Source organism: Carassius auratus, chromosome 13 (genome assembly GCF_003368295.1).
Source record: "Carassius auratus strain Wakin chromosome 13, ASM336829v1, whole genome shotgun sequence".
Lineage (NCBI taxonomy): Eukaryota > Metazoa > Chordata > Actinopteri > Cypriniformes > Cyprinidae > Carassius > Carassius auratus.
Window position 1 is genome coordinate 5983615 of NC_039255.1, and position 24368 is coordinate 6007982.

Below are 24368 nucleotides of genomic sequence, written 5' to 3' on the forward strand. Positions count from 1 at the left end.
TAAGACTTATAAATGCTGTAGAAGGATTGTTCTTGCTTAGTTCGTGTTAACGAAAGTAGTTAACTAACATTAACTAATGGAACCTTATTCTAAAGTGTTACCAAAATGAGCCCTGTTCAAAGCTATTTTAATATTATTTTAGATAAATTGTCTATTTCCTGCAGTAGGTGGTTGGTTAGTTTACATCGCAGTAGTGAAATTTTACTAGAGAACGAGACTGTGCAAAAGATGACAATGTTTCACAGTGTCATACAATTACATTTAATAAGATTTGTGGTTTAGTACAGAAAAGGAAAAAATCATGAAGGAGGGAAAAGCTTGTAAGCATTAGCAGCACTGCGCTTATTTCATCCAAAAAATCCTTTAATCACAGTTTAACTGCAAAGTTAGACAAGCAGAGGTCCAAGTTAACAATCTCAAAGCCTTGCGAAGATGAAACCAGATGTGAAATATGAAATTAAACGTTTAACTGCATTGCTAAAGTTGGTTTTTAATCATTTTTAAAAATGACAAATGGAGCTAAAAGTGTGGTGGAAGAGAAAAACCACAAGCCAAAATGAGCCAAGTAGATATTAGTCTTTTTTTTTGTAAATGTGTTACTAAACATCTTATAACTATACAGCACAGTTTATCAAAGGATGTAAATGATAGCACTATAGGAAAAGCTTAAGACAAAGATGGTTTGAAAGAAAATTAGGTAGCTCTTAAATTAATCGTAAGTCAAGGGAATTTTCATGTTTGTGTTTCAGCAGTACTTGAGAGTCTGTTACCATTACTACATGAAATCTACACCACTACACTGCTCATAAATAAAAAGCATTCTGGGAAACCTATCACTCCGTTAAATACAATACAGCCTGTGTCTGTGAAAGCAGAGCTGCAGCGCATCAGCAGTTATCAGAAGTCATGATTATATCCGTCTCGACTGGGTTTCACCACAACAACCTCACATTTGCTCCATTCTGCCATTATTTTTATTGACCGTTCATTGTTACATTTTAATCACATTATATTACTAAGCATGATTGCGGTTAATTTTCATGTGCATTTTCCCCCAATCACTGATGAAAGCAACAAGCTTTGCATTTAAAAAATCTAGACATTTTAGTAACAATATTACAAAGTTTTTACCTTCAAAAAAAAAAAAAAGGTTAAGAATTAATTCATAATTTATTCCACATAAAAATACAAAATAATAATGACATTGACCAGATATGAAAATCTCACCCAGAAATAGCTAACATTAATGGTTGAGGAATAAGTGTGTAAAGAAAACGCAAATAAAAAAATAATGGAAAATTTAAATTCTTGTATTTTCTTTTTTTTATCTCAAAAAAATCTAAAAACAAATAATAATGAAAAAATTTCTCAGTACAAAGGCTACATTACTACTGGAAGGTACTAGCACGTCGAGTAAAATACACAGTAAAAAATGATTTTAGTGAATCACAATGCTCGCAATGAAAATAAATCTGCAATAAAGATTTATGCCTTTTTCTGTTCTTTTTTTTCTTTTTTTTACAAACAGTACAAACAGTATTGCACATTACAACAACAACAACAAAAAATCGAGGTTTCAGCCTTTAAAAAAAGGGACTAGTTCAAGTCTTGGGTGAGTAGAAGGCCACCACATCAATGAATCATCTGGGGTTTTCTATCAAGTTAAAGTTGAAACTTTTAATATTTTTTTCAGCTTCCATCTTGCCAAAAATCATAAAAAGAATTTAATCTTCCCAAAATGATATAAGGTTAACAAATCGGGGCGTGTGCGTTTTAAACAACAAAACAAAAGGGAACACATAATTTTACGAAAACATAAAAATATAACGAACAGAAGATTTCACAACTCTGGTCAGCATAGTAAAGGTCTGATGGTAAATATATCAAAACGTAAGTAGTTCAGTTGACCCTATAGAATATATTATATATATATATTATAACAGTAATAAGATCAGATTGTTTGTGGAACACTGATGTTGACACGGCTGTACTTCAGCTTCCTACAGTATTAAAATAATAATACTCTCAACTCCTTCAGTTGTTTTTGTTTTTAATTTTTTTTTTTCAAAAAATAAAATTAAAAGCAAGTAAGCATGACAAAAATAAAATTAAGCATCTGTTATTTTTTTTTCTCTAGCAGAATTAAATTAATATATATATATAGTCTTTATTTGAATAAACTTAGAAAATATCAATCTCTCTCATCTTATATTTCAAAATTGAGGTATTGCAAAAGATTATGTCATTCAGAAAGCACAATTACTTTTCTATTAAAAAAAAAACGCTGACTGTTCAACCATCCAGATACAAAGAGTAGTGCATAACAAATATTATCTACTACACAGAAGGAACAAACAGAAAAATCAGGGCAGGGAAAGAACATCACAAACTCGTTTTCTCCATCGGTACAAAAGTAGTGTTTGCATTTGTCGTTTTTGGTGTCAACCTAACGTTGACCGTTTTCGACTTTCGGATAAGGAGCCAAGACGCGTTTCTTCGCGTTCCTCTCCACCATCTCTCAATTTAGTTTCAGAATGTCCACCGTCGACATGATTTTACTTCAAGATTTTCTGGATAATCTGGATAGAAATGCTGCGGCTACGCGAGGTACTTCCGCCCGCCGTATCTCAGAGTTAGGTGAGTGATTTAGAGCCAGTGTTCGCTTCCTCTCCCAGAGTCACCGCTCGGACACAGTATTGTGAATCGTCGGCGTGCAGCGTAGTGTAATTGGTCATTTCGAGTCGGACAGCTCTTTGGTACTGATGCGACGCGTGTCGTGGGCTAACTAGCAGAAGTGGAGAGAAGGGACCATTTGTTTCACAGGACGTTCCATGTCAGACATCAATAACAGTTAAAGCGAATCACAGTTCTAGGCGTCGTCTAACTACTACATGGTGTATAAAAATTGCTCAATTCTATGAACAATCACTGCAAAAAAAAAAAAAAAAAAAAGCTGTAAAAGACATTTTTGCCAGAAGATCTTACAATTACAAACTTGTTATTGTAGCGTGTGTGAGCTGTGAGTTTCCACAACGGAATAAAAAAAAAAATATATATTATCAGTTTTCATTTTTTTTTTTCTTTACTTACTTTCTTTACTTACATACAAGTACTTGTATGTAAGTAAAGAAAAAAAAAATGAAAACTGATTTTTTTTCCCTGCCTCAAAACTGAGGGAAAAAAAGTCCAAATTGTGACAGAATTCTGACATTTTATCTCACAACTCTTGACTTTTTTTCATGATATAAACTCACAATTGCTAAAAATAAAATAATAAAAATAAATCAGCATTAATAGCATAAAATAGCATTTTATCTCACAATTCTGGCTTTTTCCTCTCTCAACTGAACCCAAAAACATTTTACCCATCACAATTCTGAGTTTATCTTTCACAATTTGGACTTTCCTCCCCCTCACAAGACTTTTTTTTTTTTTATTCTGTGGTGGAAATAAGCATCCATAGTGCTCCATATCGCTCGTCCATCGTGGGGGAAATGAAAGTGAGACTGATTTTACAGCATGCATTTCAGACGCAGACCCTTCTGAGCACTCGTTCGCCTGAATAAATTTTGACCGTATTGACTCATACCATAGATTTAGCAGCAAAAGCTATTATGCAGCATGTAGATAATACTAAAAAACTCGTAAAAAATTATGCTTGAAAAACTGAAGCGAACAGAAAGAGCTGCATGCATGCAGGTATTACTATTCATTTCAACATGTAGAGCATATGGTGTTTTACTTTAATAACTTGTGTTATTATTATTTTTTTAACAGCTCACTTAAACAAGATTTTCTTAATGAATTAATTTTACCTTTGGTGACTTTTTTTTTGTCCTCGTGTAGGGGAGAATTTCCTACCACTCGGTTTTCACAATAAGTGCATGCTCCTTTATAAAGTCGGACACCCAAAATGTATTATCTGTGTGTATATAGATAAATAGTAACTAAAAATCTATCCTTTTTGTAACTGTACTGTATATATTATATATGTAGTCTCACACTGCCTAAAATGTTACCTATATGGAGCACTATACTGATCAAACAAAGGATAATGAGAGAATTAATGCACAACATCCTGATAAGTGTTAACATCGACTGTTTGTGCCAAAGTGCAACGCTTGAGTACGCAGACTCAAAATTCATATTTTCCTAAGTGTTTGTTAGCAGAGAATATAGTGGACAGAGATATCATGATATTTGTTTTCTAAGAACAAAAGATGAGAGGGGAGATCCGTGTGTGGAGAGGGTGATGTGCCGCTTGCCATCAGCTCCAGTGGAAGGACACGTGCCGAGGTCGATCTCCGCCTTCCTTCACCAGAGGTTTGTGGAACTCGCGGCCGGCGCGTGAGTGGATGCTCGCCCAGCAGTACTCACAGTAATACTGCAGACAGGTGACGTTGGCACAGAAAAAAGGGGCAAACTTTCCTCCGCAGCGAGCGCCCTGACATTCATCACACATCTGATCGTCCAGCACGTATGGTTTCACCTCCACCTGCAGACACGGACAGAGAGAGAAACTCAAAGCTACACTCTTCCTTGGTTTATGTGGGGTCAGTTTTTATGTTTTAATCTTTAAAGTGCCCCTATTATGGATTTTTGAAAATTATCTTTCATATAGTGTGTAACACAGCTTTAAGGGAATGAAAACATCTTTTCAAGTTTCTTAAAAAAAAAAAAAAAAAAAAGAGTCGACACTGAATCATTGAAGCCATTTCCATGTTGATATCAACATGAAACATTAGCATATTGCACGCCCACTTTTTTTTTTTCACTTTGTGAAAAAAATGAAAATGCAAATTACATTTTTGCCACTAGATGCCACTTTTGGACCGGTAAAAATATCGGTTCCCGCCGTAACGCTGTACACAAAGCAGCCTTGTGCTCACAAACGCTGCTTTATCAGGCATTACGGGCGAGATGAGATGAAAATGAGACCAATCACCGCAGATTAGCGTTTTCATTTAAAAATTAATAATTAAATGAATCGTTTGGGAGTCATTGAGCAAGAAAGGTAAAAATAAATGCATATTATATCTAAAACAATGAGAGTGTTTTTGACCTTGCATGCATGTCAACCTGTAGTTGGGGACTCCCAAAACCAAAATATGAACCTTTCATTACCCATAATAGGGGCACTTTACATTTTTTTTGCATGAAATTGATCAACAGTGACAGTACAGACATTTATAATGTTACAAAAGCTTTCGATTTCAAATATATGCTGTACATTTTAACCTTATCACAAATATACAAAAGGTTCAAAGACTCACTGACGCTCCAGAAGGAAAAAACAAAGCGTTAAGAGCCAGGGGTGTAAACTTTTGAACAGAATGAAGATTTGTACATTTTTCTTATTTTGTTTAAATATCTTATGTATGAGTCCCTCAGTGTGAAATTCTGACCACAACTGTATATATTTACACACACACACAGACGCATCTAGTTTTAGTCCAGTGACCATCAGCTATTTACTTCTAAATAACATTCCCAAAACAGTCCAGTAAGTCCAGTGTGTACATATTCGCACAAGAATAGCACGGAGCTATAATTAACAAACGCCACGTCTGAGACTTCAAATGGCTGTCAGGCCTCCAGAAGCTCATGGTCATGTTGATTACACACAGTCTGCTCTGGGGTTTCCACGGTCTGTATTGTTGGCCGTATGGAAACAGCCTGCAGGAAAACCACGGAGCAGAAACTGCCACTATGCAATCACATCTAGAATTACAGTTATAAAAGTACAGTATAAACCTCTTTAGTCTAGTCAATACAGCATTTATAGCATTCTGCACATTTTTTTAACAGTTTGTAAAGAACACAATTGTTCTTCAGTGCATCTCATGCAAACTGTCTGGTAAACCCTGGCTGTGTTTTAGAAAGGTCAGATTTCAAAAGAGGCAAGTTCAGATAGTTTCAAGTAAAATGTCACATTATAAAATTAATTTGATAAAGTTGAGTGCATTAGGAGCAGTGTTCTTTTAATAAGTGCATCAATCTTTTGAATTTGTTTTCATTGTAATTTTAGTTAAAGTTTTGGTAATTGTATTGTGTTTTTAATTTGTATTATCCTTTTTTTAAATATCTATTAATTTTTATTTCAGTTTTAGTTATTTTAGTACATGAATCTAAACTAAATGAAAATGAGAAATGTTGCTTTCACGCAAAAAACAAAAACAAAACAAAAAAACAGTTAAGAAGAAAGAATAAGTACATTTTAAAATGTAAACATTTTACTTAAAGCATTATTTTATTTCAAGTAACCCAGATGTTTTATTTTGTATTTAATGGTTTTAGTTTAATAACCCTGAAGGATTATTAAACGACTCATGAAAAGTGAAAAGAGGCTGATTCTGCGGTGTGTGTAATGACAGATATTTGAGAGCTCACTCACCCGTTTGTCAATGTCATTATGCTGCAGCTGGACAAATCTGGCGCTGATGGCAGCGATGTAGCTCTGCTGATTGGAGAAGGCCACTCGGCCCGCACCTTTAGGGTACTTGAGTTCAGGATCAGTGTCAATGCCGGCGTAACACACACCTCCATACAGTCTGTCCATGATCATAGCCAGCTCCACTAAACGCACACAGAGGAGAAGCACGGCATTATACAGAATATGATTCAATTAATGACATAGTGCCACCCTGCACAAGAGAAATTCACCTGCTCGTAGAGGTCGTGGAACGCCTCCCACGAAAATGGTCTTGCGTGGGTCAAGAGGCTGAGATCCATCCATCACGAAATCACTGTCACTCAGGTTCCACGGGCGAATCTGGACCTGTGAACGAAAAACTGTTCATCTCTAGAAGAAATTCAATGCAAGACGCTTGTTTAAAGACTTAGTAGTAGGCCCAAACTAGATTTCTGTGAATTTGTGCATCTCAGATCTACCCTGTAAATTGTATTTGTTTATTACATATATACCGTATTTTTCGGACTATAAGTCACACTTTTTTTCATAGTTTGGCTGGTCTTGCGACTTATAGTTAGGTGCGACTTATTTATCAAAATTAATTTGACATGAACCAAGAGAAAACATTACCGTCTACAGCCACCAGAGGGCGCTCTATGCTGCTCAGTGCTCCTGTAGTCTACACTGAAGACATAGAACGCCCTCTCGTGGCTGTAGAAGGTAATGTTTTCTCTTGGTTCTTGGGTCTAAATAAATGCGACTTATAGTCCAGTATATATGTTTTTTTCCTCGTCATGACGTATTTTTGGACTGATGCGACTTATACTCAGGTGCGACTTATAGTCCGAAAAATACGGTAGCATCATTTAAAAGTCTGATCTCTGAACAGTGCTTCTGTATAGACAGGGTGTTAAACCATATTTCTGTGGCAGCGCTTCACTCACTGGTTTATCTTTAATAGTGGGGCTCGAGACACACAGGTAGAGCTTCCCGTCCTCCTCGATGCAGGCGTCAATGAGGGCCTGGACTGAACTCTCCTCCTGGAAGAGCAGGAAAGCGTAACCTGCAGAAGAAAGAGCACGAGAGATGAGAGAGTCTCTGGCTTCACAGAGTCAGACTGCAGCCAAGACCAGAAGCCCTCTGACAAAGAGTCACAGGAAGCACAAAAACCACTGCTGAGGACAGAGACTGAAATGAGTCGGCATGTGGAGGAATAAAACCAACCAACATGAAACTGACAGAGTCTAAGAATGAATAACTGATGATCAGAACAGGAAGCTCAAACAATTGGAGACTCAATATCATACACACACAACAATATATTTTCCCCATTTCATCCTAAATGACCTACCATGTTTTACTATAATAAGACCAACCGTTTTAATGCTTGAAAACAAAAAATCATCAGAATACACTACAAATTGTGAATGTTTTTTAGTAGAGAACTAAGCCTTTAGTATGGATTGTTTAATTCCTGCATGCACCAGCAGGGGCTTACTGGACCATGTTAACCAGCTAAACCTTATCTTCACGTCAATCCTACTTTCTGAACAGAAGGAGCTCTTAAATACATCTCAGCGTTAGAGAGAAGCATATAACAGCACTACAAGAAAGCATTTCATTTAACCCTTTGTAAAGTGTTTAGAGGCTCAGCGCTGAGCTCAGTCTTGCCTACTGTGAGTCATGATGCTTTACACAACACTAGATGGAAAAATGACCAGCATCTTCCATTCACTCAGTCTGGATCAGTGTTTCATATGAGCTGGAAGAACAATCTGCAAACAGCAGTTGCACACAGGATTACAGGAGTCCAAATATATAAATATTAGGAAGGATATAGCATCAGTGACATGGTATGAGAAGTGTTCCCTTCCAAACAAACTCGGTCACCTTTATCCAGGTGCTCACACAAACACAATGTACGTGTGTGGTGACATGCAGTAGGTCTTTCCCTCTGGGTGTGTATCTGTAAGTACTTGTCTGTGTGCATCTGTTCAAGCCACAGCTATGAACACCTGGAGGCACTCTGAAGAGATAGAGACCAATCTGACACACAGTTTCCCGACACGCTGAGACTCAACACTGACCAGCATCCACACTGCAGACTCATCCCATTGCATGCTGACTACAAACGCTCTCTGACGTAATACCTTATCTATTTTCACTCAAATGAAAGAGGTGACACGGGGAATCTGAATTGTGCAACATCTGCAGCTGTACTGAAGTGCAGCAGGAGAGATGACGTCAGTGTCATTACCTTTAGGGGGAAAATAGGATTTGCTTTCTGCTTTATGAGGCCAGTCCACCACCAGGTGACCGTAGCGACGGAAACTGTTGGTGATCTCATCTGTAGGAAAATTGGAAAGTATTAAGGCTAAAATACCGATTTCAAACATTGTAAAAAAGCAAGAAATCCCTGCATCCCTCTCGAAATAACAATGCTGTAGAATCGAATTCTTTAAAATGCACATTAATTTCTATGAATGGCCAAAAGTGAATAACCCACAGTCTATATAATATTCTAGTCTGAAGATATAATTTTGGTCAGAGTTAAATTTACAGAATTATTATTATTTTATTTGCCATTATTGGCAACCAGGAGAAAAAACATGTCTAAATGATTATATTCACACAAACAGTCATAAAAACTGTATAATTTCTTTTTTTTATCCCTTTTTTTATCCCTTAACTACAGAACACACCTCAATATTTCTTTGACGAACAGATTGGTGTTATTGTAATATTATTTACATACTATTATAGTCTAAATATTTTAAATTAGCTTTTATTTTTATACTTTTGATTTAAATGTTAGTAATTTTTTTGCTTTGGCCATTTATGTTTTTAGATTTAGTTTCTTCAATAAATAATATTTTTGTCATTTTATTCCTTCAATTTAAACTTGAATAAAAATTTGAAATGTTGCCTTGAAAATGACCTAAACTAAGTTCATCTAGTATTTATATATTCATTTATTTCAGCTTTATTTCAATTAACAGAAATGTTTTAAGAATTTTTGATGTAGTTTTAGTTAAAGGGACCGTTACCTAAAAATGAAACGTGTCTCATCATTTACTCGCCCTCAAGAAGATATTTTGAAGAACCTAACAGTTGCTGGTAGCCTCTGACCTCTATAGAATTCAATAGTATTTTTTTCCCACATTATTGAAGTCAATGGCTACCGGCAACTGTTTGCTTCCCAACATCAGAAGAAAGAAACTGAGGGTGAGTAATGATGGTAAAAGAGAGGTGAACTCTCTCTTTAACAATAATAAACATGAAACATACATAGCAGCTCTAAAATCATTGTGTATATCATTTTCAAAATATGATACTGTACCCTTAACACACATGATATTTATTAAATATTAATATTAATAAACATACTGTCTCCTCCAGACTCCAGCTCAGCCCTAAGGCTTGTGTGTATATGTACCTTCATCGATGTCAGGTGGCAGTCCACCGACAAACACCTTTCTGGAGTAGCGCTCCATCCTCTCTCCGTTCTGACAGCGGGTGGGGGAGCTCAGGCCAGGGGGCAGCGACTGATCTCCATGACCGTCGTCCAGGAAGCCGTCCTCAAAAGGAAACAGTGAAGAGCGACCTGCAACAGGAAGTAGAGTCAACAAATAAAAGAAAAAGGGAAAAGGAGGAATCACACAGGAAAGGAGAAGAAAGAAAAAGAGAAATCCAGAGGAGAGAAACAGATGGACAAGAAATGAAAGAAAAAAAAAACACTTCATTTCTAGACCAATTTATATAAATTTACTGAAATGTTTTATATTATTCTAATATAATATACTAACTTAGAAAAGTTTGGTACGTTTTTTTTCATGGTTATATAAGAAGTTTCTTATGGTCGGCAAGGCTGTGTGTTTTTTTTTAAATCATAAATATTGTTAAATCAGTGATATTGTAAATAATTTTAAATATGTTTTCTATATTCCTGTGATGATACTGATTTGAAACATTTCTTATCAATGTTGCAAACAGCTTTTTAACATACATTTTATTGTCTCATTGCTGAATAAAAATATTAGTTTCTCAAAAAAAAAAAAACTTTTCAAAGGCATTATGTTACATATAAAAATAGTACCACTTACAAACTACTGAAAGGTAGAATATACATACATTTGAAATCCTATTTCATATTACTATATATATATATATATATATATATATATACACATACAAAACTGGTTTGTTCCAAAGTTAAATGAAACAAAGTTTTCCTAAGATAACATTTAATCAGCCATAAAAAATTAAAATCTCCACTAATTACACAAACAACAGTCCGTTTCTTTATTTTCATACTCATATTTGTGAAGCGTTAACCTGAAGACATGTATATATAAAAAAAGGCTGTAATCCATACAGTATGATCAGGTCGGCATTAATATCCAAAGCATCATAAAACAAGGCACATTTTCATATAACAATACAAAAAAAAAAAAAAAAAGTACCGTGATCAGAAGACCCTTAGACATAAACAGTTATATCCCTTTTCCATTATTGTTTCTAGTTTTGAGAACATATTTAAACCTGCACAATAGTTACATTAAATGCAATAATGCTCTCTTAATGGACAATAATAAACCCACATACATGATTGTAATGTAAATCAATGTATTTTAGACAGGTGGGTAGGGACGTAAAAAGAAACTAAAGGCATGGTGTTACACTGGTGACTTTCAGACAGTTTTGATGATTGTAGTTTTTATACGCTAGTGGTTCATGATGGAAAAGGGGTATGAGAGGGGTACTAGAGCGAAAGGTGTAAAACCCTCCGACACAGAACTAGATGACAGAATTAGTCCAACACTTGAAATGAGAAATGCAGCAAGCCCATATGATTAACTTCAAACATTCAGGGTATGTCAACTATCTAAATAATATTTTACCATCCACTGACTATTTTATTAAGAAATCAATGGCTAAAATATTCCTTTGAATATATGCAATAACATGAAAGGAAACAGCATTTCAATTATTAGCAGAAAACAACGGCAAAATGAAAATGAATTAATGTAATCACTGCACAAATGAAGCAGATATTATGATATTATGACACCCCCCACCGCCCACGTCCCAGTGACCCTCATAGACAACAAAGATTTCAGCCCGAGCAAAAGCCCCATCATTTGTGCGAGCACAAACATAAAGAAGGCGACAGGTTACCTCTTCTGCGACCATAGCTCCTGGCTGTTCGAGAGCAGAGAGACGGGTGAAGAGAAAGAAAGAGGGACATGACAGAGGAGACGGACAGAAAGAAGAGGGAGAGAGACAGACAGGGTCTTTTCAAGCTTGTTTTCACTTGCCGTTGAATATGAAACACTTCTTAATGCAATATTAGTATGCACTACCGCAAGAGATCACGGTCATGGTTTTTCTATATTTAGTTTCTCTCTCAGGTGAACAGAATCGTCCTGTTCAAGTTACAGTTAGTTAAACTGTTGACGTGTTTATTGCTAGCTAATGAAAAAACACAGTCCAACAAATCCAGATGGCACAAAGATCTGAAGGAAATTGTATTGAATTGTTTTTTTTTTTACACTTTTTTTGTGTGTGTGTTAAAAATAGTTGTACAAAATGTTAAATGTTATAAAATTATCAAATTAAAAATATATATATATTTTTTTTCTATATGTTAAATAACCATTTTCTTTTTTAATATATTTAAAAATGTTATTTATTTATTCGTGTAATGGTAGAGCTGAATTTTCAGCTGCTGTTATTCCAGTCTTCAGTGAAACATAACAGTTATACGGTTTAATATATTCGTGGAAACTGCGGAAACAAACTTTCTTTGAGTAATTATTTGATTACTTAAATTTTTTTTTTAGCAATTTAATGCTTCTTTGCAGAAATATATTAACTTATAAAAAAAGTTATAATTTCTTAGAAAAAATATATAGATATTTATTTATTTGTTGTATTAAACTGTTTACTTTTCTAAAAAACAAAACAAAAACCAAACAACAACTAACAATATCCTGAAGGGTCCTGCAGTAGTCGGGTCCTAAAAGCGAGAACTGCTCTAAATGCATGACATTTTCAGAGCTGAATCTGTTGTTCTCATTTCTGTGGCGCCTCACTTTTTGAGTTTTCATTAAAACTGCCTGTAGTCACTGCGTACATAGAGATGTCTAACCGGGGTGTCAGGGGCTCTCATACCCCTAGCAACACAGAAAAGGAGAAAGCTACTGTGTCTGGACTCTGGAGGTAGTCACCACACACCCCGAGAGACGGACCGGTATTTGTTCCTCAGTGGGACTTGAGAAGTGACACTAGAGCAGCAAGAAATAAACACATTACAGTGTCACAGCAGTTTCTGTTTCTAGAAAGAATAACCATTGTCACATTTAAGAGTGAGAAACCGCAACTGATGGAAGTCCCTCGGGCTGATTCTTATTACAAGTCACAGCATATCACACACATCCATGACACACTGAGACAAGAACAAGAACACGGAGTCTGACAAACTCTGTTCTCCAAAAATGGTGTGAAATGAACCTCAGCCAGCCATTTTTTGCTGATGTGAGGGTGGTGTTCATCTGAGGCTTGACTACGTGTTCTTGCACTAGATAGAAGTCTTAAGCGTTTCTCACCGTTATTCTGTGTCTCACAACAGGACTGACATGTTTTTAAGAGGCTGTGTGGAGTTAAAAACGGTTGAAACTTTTGACATAACACGGACCGCTCAGCTAAATTTTGTTGCTGCACACTTTGCAAATATAAATAAACTAGGGTTTTTATTAGAACATTTTAACTGTATTAAAGCTGAAAACACCAAATAAACATTAAACACGAATAAAACTAATTTTAGCTAGTTGCCAAGGTAAAATTTATAATGTTCGATGAGTTTAAGCACTAGAATTATGTAAATAAAAATAAATAAAAATTTTAACCGAACTAAAACTAAAACTGGAATAAAAATAAATTAAATCTAAATAGTAATACAAAAGCACCTAAAATAACTAAAATTGTAACAATTTTTTTTTTAATTTGAATATTTACATTTAGATATACATAGAAAATATTATATATATATATATATATATATATATATATATATATATATATATATAAATGCATATTGTAATGTATATGTAATATTTGTATATCTAAATATTTAATGTAAAAATAACATTTTTTTATAAATATATTTGAATATAATAATTAAACCTAAAATGTAATTATAAAAAATAAAGGAAAAATATGAAGAAATATAATTTTTCTTATATATTTGCATAAGATTATACAATATAATATAATGATCTTCCAATAAAAATGTGGCTGGTGGTCAAAAAAAGTAAAATCATATAAAAATCACTGAAAGATATACATTTTACAATTCAAAGACTTATCAACCTTCAGTCTGAACTTTAAAGGGGAGCTCATACAAACAGACATGGAAACTATTCTACCATTTAAACGGTCCAAATTAGAGGTTTTAAGGGTGGTCACGGGCCCTGCCGGCTCCTTCCTGTGCTGCTTTTGACAAACAGCATCCATAAACCACTCGAATGACACGCCAGACCTCAAACATGCCGCTCGAAGCTTTTCAGTGGTACCTACAGCCAGAGCTGGGTAGATTACTTACAAATTGTAATCCATTACAGACTCCAAATTACATGACAAAAACTGTAGTTGTTAATGTAACCCAACATCACACATTTTAGGTTATATAATCAGACTTCTTTTTGATTACTTTTGACCTAAAATGTTTATCACATTGATTTAAATAGGAAAATCTTGTACCATATTGATATAAAATACAAACAGTAAGAAAATATATTCCATTTGTTCCACATGAAGTGCATCAGAGCTGTAATCAGGCCTTGAAAATTAGGCCCGACAGGACCCGAGCCCGACAAGTACATTTTGATTGACAGCTTTTTAAAAGCCCGAACCCGTTCACAGCCCAACATTATTCAAATGTGCGCACACACACAGCTCTTTTGCCTTTAGTCAAGAAGAAGTAATTTATACATGTTTTAACAATTTATTCATGACTAACGTATGTTACAGGCCACTTGGAAGTTGGAACAAAGAAATAAAATAAGTCCTCTGTAACATCTCAGCACTCTGAATGTAAATTTTTCTGTTATTGTTATCGAACCAATAAGAGAATTTGGCTGATCTTACAGCCGATAAATAATGCATTATGTCCTGCAGAGACACTTCAGATGCACACTGTTCACCATGATGGCTTTTTATTGCTTAAAATATAATTGGAAACACTTCGAAAAGGAAAATAAAGTGAACTGCAACATGTGCAGGGCAAGCCTGTCATATTATAATGAGATTAATAGCTACTGTAAAATAATGTTCCTGAATCTTTTTTTGCACGTGTTTTAGCGCTATGTTAAGGGAAGAGCGCATCCACAACGGATCCACAAGGCTAGCACAGTTAAGTTCGCTTGTGCTTTTACATTTTTTTTTTGAAATTTTACGTTGTAATATTAGGTTTTTTTTGCATATAAATCAGATTTTTCTCATAGAATACGTTTTGTTAAGCTATGAGGGTTAATAGAGTGCTTCAGTTTGCTGGTGATTATCTTTAGCTCAGAGCAGGCAGCTCAAACAGCAGCTTACAACATTAATAACTATGATTGAGATTGTCATATTTCTATAACATTATAATGAGAACACTATTATAATAAAACATAATGAATTCTTTCGGTTTTTGTTTCCGTGTTCCGTGATTTATCGGCCAACATATCGGTCATCAGCTTTCATATTTAAGGAATTATCGGTTATTGGTATCAGCCAAAATGTTCACACCCCATATGAAATAAATCAATCAAAATAAAACAGAAAAATTAAATATTTTATTTGTTGACCTGCACATCATGTGACCCTTAACCAACATCAGAATTAAATGTGTTTTTCAATGTGTTTCTTAAAATTAATTTAAGAAATGTGTATAATGTCACTTCAATGTCACTAATTATCAAGGGGACTTCAAGTTTGGGAATTCCTGCATGACATGTAAATAAGAAATAACATAGATTCATGCATTTGAATGTGTTTGAATAGACAAAAGACTTGCAAAGACACAGAAATAAATGGTTAAATAACTTTTAATTAAATTGTGTTCATCAGTAGTTGATGGAATGTCGAAACACTTCTTAAACCGGAGATGATTTTTGTAAATCCAGTGGTCAAATGCTGACTAATGACTGTGCATTGTGTGGTGAAAATCCACAAAACTGAAAGACTTTCTGAATATGTATATATGCAGTAGGCTATTTAAAAGATGAAAAAGAGGAATTAGGGAGAATCAATAAATGATGAATAATTTGTGTAAATACTATGTAATCATGTAATTATTTAAGAAGTAACTGTAGTCTGATTTGTAGCATTTTTAAATGTAATAATTAATTACAAGTAATTCAATTTTGGAATTTGATTACATAATCCAGATTACATGTAATCAGTTACTGTACCCAGGTCTGCCTACTACAACAATCAAGCTAAGGAGCACGATTAGCTTTAGTGATCACTTTCACGTTGGTTTCTCTAACCATACGCCACTCGCTGAGGTGGGTCGTGTGTGTATAAGCTTTCAAAGCAGCTAATCATAGCAGGAGAGACGCTCATGTGTGCACCACCGAAGGAAACAGAGGGTCAGCACATTGCAAGACGCTAATAAAAGACTGAAATGGGTTTTGCATCGGCTGATATGGGAAATTATAAGGGAAATATGTCAATATTAACAAAATTTAATTAAAGTTCATTTAATTGTAATTAACTGTGCAAGTATACACTAACACTACCATTCAAAAGTTTTGGATCAGTAAAACATTTGTATCATTTTTTTTTATCAGCAAGGATGCATCAAATAGTATAATGGTACAAAAGTTATCAAAAATATTAAGCAGCACAAACATTTTCAACTCTGTTAATAATAAGTAATGTTTCTTGGGCAGCAAATCAGTTTATTTGAATGATTTCTGAAGGATTATGTGACACTGAAGACTGGAGTAATGATGCTGAAAATTCGGCTTTGATCACAGTAACAAAATATATTCAGATAGAAAACTGTTAATAATATTTTAATTTTGCTGTTTTAGCTTTGTGAGCATTGCATTAGCAGCGCAAAAGGTTGTGGGTTTGATTCCCAGGGAACACACGTTAAGTAAAAAATGTTAGCCTGAATGCACTGTAAATTGCTTTGGATAAAAGTGTCTGCTAAATGCATAAATTTAATTTAATATGAATAATCTTACAGAACCCAAACTTTTAAACTGTAGTGTATTTAGAGTTGTTTGGCTCAGCATATCGAAATAATAGGGAATATAAAAACAAGATATATTTGCTGTCTTAGAAATCCTACACTTTATCCATCTGAAGAAAAAAAAAGCATGTGTTCATCAGCATTAAAAAGATTAAAAAGAGAGAAATATACTCACAGTTCAGTGGTAATATATGTTCAGCTACTGGATGGTGAAAGTTAAGACCCATGCGACCTATAAAGAGATGACAAAAACAAACCATGAGATTTACAACCCTTGTAATATAAGACACTTAATATTAGAGTTTAATCAAGTGGCAACCTCCCGCTCTCTCTCATGAAGCCAATAAGTGACTAAAACTGCAATTCATATTCTGGCCTCTAGAGGCTCCAAAAGGGAGTCAATCCCATAGACTCCCCATGTTAAAATGCCCAACTTTACAGCAAAAATAACCAGTTGAAAAAAATATATTCTTAACCAGTTCTCCTGGAAGACTATTAATTTTAAACAGGCCATTTTTTTTTTTTACTTTTAGGAGTACAGATAAATTTTAAGATACCATTTTAAGATTTTTTTTCTTTAAGATTTTTTTCTTTAAAGCTCACAGATGTGGACTAAAAGCAAGAAAACCCAAACTAGCTAATAAAAAACATTTATTTATTAGTGCTGTCAAGTGATTAATCGCATCCAACATTAAACTTTCTTTAATACACACACATACATACATAAATATGGTTCCCAATCCCAACCTTTTTCAACTCGTGGTCCCCACAACCAAACACATGTTTGCGCGGCCCACTGTAAAAAAAAATTAACTGACCCCGCTATTTATAACTTAGTACCCAGAAGCTAGATTGTTAACTGTCTTTATTGAATGAACTAGCAATGAACAGAAAAATATCTAAGATTAATTGACGGTTTATTCTTAAACCAATCAGCGAGCTCGAATAGTGGAAGCGTCGTTACGGTTTAATATGCATTTTTTTGTTATTTAATTATATATATGAAATGATGTTATTATGTTATGACTTAGACATATTTACATTTATGAACAATATTATTATTTCTTTTAATAGTAATTGGTGGCCCACCTGCAATACCACCGTGTGTGTGTGTGTAAATATTTGTTAAATATGTGTTTATTGCAATAAATACATGCATGTATGTGTATTTTTATATAAATAATAAATATACAGTGTACACACATATATTATACAAATAAAAACTTACATTTTATTGATGCGATTAATCGTGATTAATTGTTTGACAGCATTACTATTTATGGATCATATTCTAAATGAGGACATCCACACACATCCCTAAATTTTAGCTAATGTATAGCCAATTAAACACACACGGATTCTCTGTAATTACATGAGTTAATTTTTAGATGGCTGTAAAACAGCTGTTGACTTCTTTTCAGAATCAGAGCTCTAATGTGCCAGCATTGGCAGTTTTGGTTATAAATGACAGCAACGCTACCGTGGGCTTCCAGTGAATACTGTGAGCAAGCCTCGACAGGTTCTTACGCAAATTCTGAACCGTCAGCACACAGAGAATCCCAGAGATGCTCTGGTTTAACCAGCACTTTAACTAATGCCAAATAATGGCGAGCCATGAGAAATTTGCATAAGTGGTACAGGTATCAGCTCTGTGAGATTGCAAGACGAACAGGGAACATGCTTCCCAGCTTGCAAGTGTTGTTCAGATTAGAGTGCTGGGCTATATATAATGTCTCTGGTGAGAACTAGCAGCTGTGCTGAGAGCACATCCTTCACATTTGGACTATTTTCTCAGTAATTCAAATCAAAGCAGCTCAACCGTCAGCACATCTATCAGCATATGTGCCAATGATAGCCAAAGCACACTAATAAAATGGTAATCATAAGTCATTAACACCTTTGAAGTGCCCCATGATTCATCTCATCAACAGCACTGTGCCCTTTAAAGGAAGCCTATGCTTCAAATATTTAGTCATTTGAATTAAATGTCACTGCTCAGTCATTTTGAACAAACAATACTCGCATACAATAAACACAAATCTATTACTAGTCAGTCTCTGAAACTTCTTTTCCAACCAATATAACTGAAGATCATAAAAACAAGATTGCATGTGCATTAACACATTGGAAAAATGCGTTTACTCAAAGTAACTTGAGTGTGGTGACGTATGAAGCACAGCTCAAACAGAAATCATTTCTAGACCAAGCAGTGAATTCATGTGACCAATTCTGAAATTTTTCGTCCTCAAGAGATTTCTATTGAAATGACTGGATTTCACCTGTGATATTTCGCAAGACAGCGGTAAATGTGCATTCAACATATACATTTTATTTGTATTTTATGCATTGCTACACAAAGTTGAATTTACCCTGAGAAACAAAATTCGATATACGATTAGATTATTTTCAGAGAAATCATCTTGATTTTAGGTGAATGTTTTATGTTTTGTTTTTGGCATAAAACTCACTAAATCTTCTTGTATTTAATGATAGTTTTTTATCTTGTTTTGAAGATATTTTGAATTTCATTGGAACTCAAGACACTTTGTACTAAACGAAATGGCCAAATACTTCCTTTCAACACATTTGGTTTAAACACTGGAGACATTGTGGGAGAATTTGCATGAGCAAATTCGAGGTCAAGCAGATAAAGGGAAACACTTCTTGAAATTTAAACAAAAAAAAAGCTATAACCTTGCTGTAATTCAATTTTGCACTTCTTGTGAAATATTGCAGTGATGCACGTAAATATTTCAGAGTGACTGTAATTCTGAGGCTGGTTTCACCCGTTTCAGACAGCTGGAAAAGAGTCAGTGGTGAATAAGTTCCTCTCCAGCACGTCTCAAACTGACTGACATTCTTCTGACCCAACAGTGACAATGTACAGACTTGAGTATCTCTGCTGGTTTGAATATTACCATCCTGTAAAATATAAAACCAGTTTAAAACAGAAGCTGAATCATGGTCCAAGCTGGTTTACGAGGTTCACTAGATACCTACCAGCTGGTTATCTTGGTAAAGGGCCTAACTAGGTCTTAAAGTGGTCATGCTGGTTGAGAATATTAGCTGTTTTTTACAAGTTCAAGATAGTAGAAACCCAGCCGGGTAAGGGTATTCTAGCTAGTCAATCACATACAAACATTAAGACCATCTAATGACCACCTTGGGCCTGTTAGAAACCAGTTACCATGCTACCATCTAACACCTTAAACTGGTTTTAGCTGGATTATTCTCATACTACAGCTCACATTCAAGATGAACATTGGTATTCTTTTGACAGGGAAGAGACACCTCAAAGACAGAGCCGAACATGTTCCCCTGACATTTCCTCATAGGGGTCTACGGTTATGCAAATCGTGCATTTCCCTTTCCCCTCTCATTGTTTGATCAGGCCTAAACTCTGGAAGCAAATGTCAGCGTCTTTCCTTCCGCATGAAAGAGGGCGACTCTCTAGTCCTGTTATGACAGATCCACATAAGCCATCTTTTCCCCCGACACAGCAGCTTAAAATAAAGGTTAGAATACAACATCTGAGGACTTGGAGCTTCAGAAACAGGGCACAATTACAAATGGCTTGAAACCTGTGCCTAAAACCTTGTGGAATATATGTTAAACACTAATTAGAAGAATATTCGATCTGACAATGGTTTTAGTACGACTATTGACGAAATGATGCAATTTGGTAAATCTGATTTCATATTTTTCCTGAAAATAGGTAAATTGCAATATGTATTGAGAACTATAGTGAACTACAGTGTTTATATTAAACCCCAGAAATTTCAATGGCACATTTCTTCCATTACTGTTGTTTAGTAACACATTTTCTGAAAACAGGTCAATTAAAATAGGTATGTTCTATGCAATTGTTTTGACAGAGAGAAACAAGATATATTTCAAGTTTCAACATTATTTGTCCTACCGACATTCCTCTTTATATTCAATAAGCATCTGCTGCTGTATGCTAAGGGACCTACCTTTGTTTTTTGACCATTGAAATTGGATAAAATCCAACAATTCGCACACTGATCCCCATATCTCTGGGATTGAACCATAATGCATTTAGAAGAAATTGTGTTTAAAAGCCATCAGTACAAGCTTTTGCAGTGGAAAATCAGACTGAGACTGTAATGTCCTTGAAATTGAGCAACACTCTCATCAACATTCACCCACCTTGAGTTTCACATGGCCAATCTAACAGGGTGGCTTTAAGGAAAGACAAACAATGTTAAACTATTAATAGAAAGAAAAAAAACCCTACGGTCAAATGCTGTGCAGTGAGAAGTGTTACCAAACAGATTTTTCACCCAAAAATGAACATTCACCCATACAATTTTTAACAAACTGTCAGTGTTTAAGTTGTGAAAGTCATTGGGGTTTAATATTTTTTTGATCACCTTTGTCGTTTATTGTATGTAAAGCTGAAACATTCTTCAAAATATCTTTCTTTGTGTTGCACAGAAGAAAGCAAGTCATACAGTTTTTTGATTGACTGGTGAGTAAATTATTTCATTTTCAATTTTGGGTGAGCTGTCCCTTTAAATCTAATAAAGACACATGAAATTAAATATGTTGTTAACACTTCACAATAAAGTTTCATTTGTTTCATTTATAAGTTATATGAACAATAACAACGAACAATACTTCTACAGCATTTATTAATCTTAGTTAATGTTAATCTCAGCATTCAAGTCAAAAGTTATCTGTCTGTTAAATGTACTGTGAACTAACATGAGTTTGAACATTATTAATGTTAATAAAAGTTGATCAATTCAGTAAAAAAATATATTACTCATTGTAAGTTCATGTTAGTTAATGCATTAACTAATGTTAACAAAATGAGACTTTGCTGAAACTGTTACCAAGAATATGTTTAAGCTTCATGCAGTTGTTGTTGTTTTTGAAGGCATTTATTCAATTTGACTTTGAATTAACTCTATAAATTCTGGTTAGTTTTCTTTCCTAAAAAAAGAGATTGACTGTATTAATTGCATACAAATATTAAAAAATCCATAAAATATATAAAATCCATCAGCAGCCCTGTTTGATACAAATGCATCAAATCAATACTAGCATGAAGGCTGAGCTTTTATTGTTCATACACAATCTCAAATAGGAGTGACAGTTTGTAAAATGAGACATTTTGGCTTGCGCTCTATGCACATATTATCCTGGGCCTTCGATATGGGACGAGTTCAACCATGACCCATGAGACACTTTCATCAATGTCAACGCTCAAATCACACCAGCCTAGGATCGACAAACATCTTAGCTACCATCTCAACTTAGGCCTACAGGGTCAAAATGAGCTCTGACTAAACCCAGCAGACCTCCGCGTCCCAGATTACACGTCACCCTGTCAAACGTTTCCTAGTTCTCACTGTAATGAGAGGAACCGGTTTGCGCAGATGTGAAGAAACATTATCCTCAGATACATTCCTCTCATCAGCTAGCTCAGTCTGATCATTTTGGCTGAGTTATGGAGCATAATGAAATCAGTCTGCAGTTGCATCCAAGCTGTGACTTTGGAAGATATTTAAAAACCTATGACGTGTAGGAAACAACTGATTTGGTTCAAACCTTTGGTCGCAGTTACTCAAGACAGATCATGTGAGAGGTCCAAAAGAAATCTGTGCGCGTGTACTTGCACAAAGGCATCTTTGTGAGTGTGTGTGTTTGTGTCAATGTTGGGACCTCAGAAAGCACGAGAGACCGTGCTCGGACGCAGATTACTCTGTTCTGCATTTCAAAACAACATTTTCTCCACATTCAACTAGATTCATGTGGATTCAGAAGTGTGAACAGGCTCAAAACACCTCAGAAGACCCTTTGAACTGAAGACCTGAGGACGTCTAGAGCAAAACTAAGAAAATGATCCACTTCAGCTGTAGCCTAGATGGAGACAAGCTTAAATGAGTAGTTCAGCCAAAAATTCAAATGCTGTTAGCTGAAGATAATTTTTTTATTGTTTTTTGTTTTGTTCATACAATGTAAGTCAGTGAAGTCCAGTTTGTTCGTTCTTCAAAATATCTTAATTTGTGATTTCCACAGAAGAAAGAAAAGTCATACAGTTTCGGAACAACGTTAAGGAAAGGACACGATGACAGAATTGTAATTTTGGAGTGAACTATTAATCATTTATCTTCTTTAAAAGGAACTATATCTTAAGTCACATAATTTGTCTAATGTCATAAAGTCTACTTAAATAGATCAATAAAGTTTTATGTGCCAAAAATAGTCATGATTTCGTTTTTCGTTTTTTGGAAGTATTTTTTGCCTCTGTGCCTTTAAGACGTATTTCTAAACACCTTCACATGTGAAACGAGGGGGCTTGCTTTATGTATCAACAGATAAAACTTGAGATTACATTTTGACTTACTGTTAGTTTGTGTTCATTGTAATTATGGCGCAAAAAAAAAAAAAAAAAAAGAAGATTTTTCATGATATAACCCATAATGTAACTATAAAATCAAAATGTGACCCTGAACCACAAAACCAGTCTTAAGTTGCTTGGGGTATATTTGTACCAATAGCCAAAATCATCGATTTTTCTTCTATGCCGAAAATCATTAGGATATTAAGTAAAGATCATGTAATAAAAACTTATAATTTCCTACCGTAAATATATAAAAACTTAATTTTTGATTAGAAATATGCATTGCTAAAAACTTCATTTGGACAACTTTTTTTGCACCCTCAGATTACAGATCTCAGACAAATATTGTCCTGTCATAACAAACCATACATCAATGGAATGTTTATTTTATTCAGCTTTCAGATGATGTATAGATCTCAATTTCGAAAAATTTACACTTAAGACTGGTTTTGTGGTCCAGGGTAACAAATGCTGCTGCGTTATAAATGATTTATTCATGCACATTGCTATTTTTAATTCATGGCTTCTGAATTTTTGATGAAACCTTTTTTAAATATCACAGCAACCTCTCTAATAAGATTGCCACAATTAATAAACAAAAACAATCCAACAAAAGAATTATCAATGGACAAGTTCCAGTTCCACGCCCATTTCACTTGGATATTAATCACAATAGGGAAGAAAAGATTATCACAATTTCCGTTTCATAGCAGAAAACCAAAGGATTTGGAGTGATGAGCCTGTTTTACAGGACCATTGATCTGCTAATGACCTCTTGTAACCTGACTAACAAGAACATCAATGTCATGACAAGCAGATGGCGAAACTGCATTTCCCATGAGAAACACGATCACTATTCGTGCAGATGCAGGATGGGAACAGGTTTCTTTGGAAATTTAAGAGGAACTGTTTGGGAAGGACTTTAGAAGTTCCAGTAAATATGGACTTTTTTCTGTCTGTTGTCTACTTTACTAACACCTGCTCACCAGTGTTCATTTTGACAGCAAATTTAGACTAAGATTTGCCTTAGACTAAGGGTCAAAATGCAATTTAGTTTTGGTCATATTTTAATTGTGGAACTACCCACTTTTAGGCGTTTTCACACCACAGGAACTAGGTGTGATTTTAGTACCGGACTGACTTTTTCGCAAACCAAATTAGCTCCTACTCCGAAGCAGGGTCTAACCAGCACAACTATTACTAACTGTGACGCAAGTAGACACTAATTGGCGAAACATGTTCGAAAACGCCCTAACCCGCCATGATTTAAAACGCTGTGTAACATACTCTAAACATTCTTTCAACTTATTTCGCAAGTATGATGCGATAAATATATGGAC

At 34.8% G+C, this 24368-nt stretch overlaps 1 protein-coding gene across 5 annotated transcripts in view; it reads right to left on the reverse strand.

Annotated features, from left to right (window-relative positions):
- Positions 1–245: 245 nt before the first annotated feature.
- The window catches only part of LOC113112435 (cytoplasmic polyadenylation element-binding protein 3), a 34215-nt gene continuing 10092 nt past the window's right edge, over positions 246–24368 (reverse strand). For 3 of the 5 annotated variants that reach the window (XM_026278011.1, XM_026278014.1, XM_026278013.1), the window contains exons 4-11: positions 16831–16887; positions 11591–11614; positions 9849–10016; positions 8670–8759; positions 7357–7475; positions 6664–6778; positions 6395–6576; positions 246–4495 (exon numbers count right to left, since the gene is read on the reverse strand). In XM_026278011.1, the coding sequence (XP_026133796.1) occupies positions 4268–4495; positions 6395–6576; positions 6664–6778; positions 7357–7475; positions 8670–8759; positions 9849–10016; positions 11591–11614; positions 16831–16887 (983 nt within the window). In that variant the 3' untranslated portion in view covers positions 246–4267. The remainder of the gene's footprint in view (positions 4496–6394; positions 6577–6663; positions 6779–7356; positions 7476–8669; positions 8760–9848; positions 10017–11590; positions 11615–16830; positions 16888–24368) is intronic. The other 2 variants (XM_026278012.1, XM_026278015.1) reach the window with 1 other exon arrangement.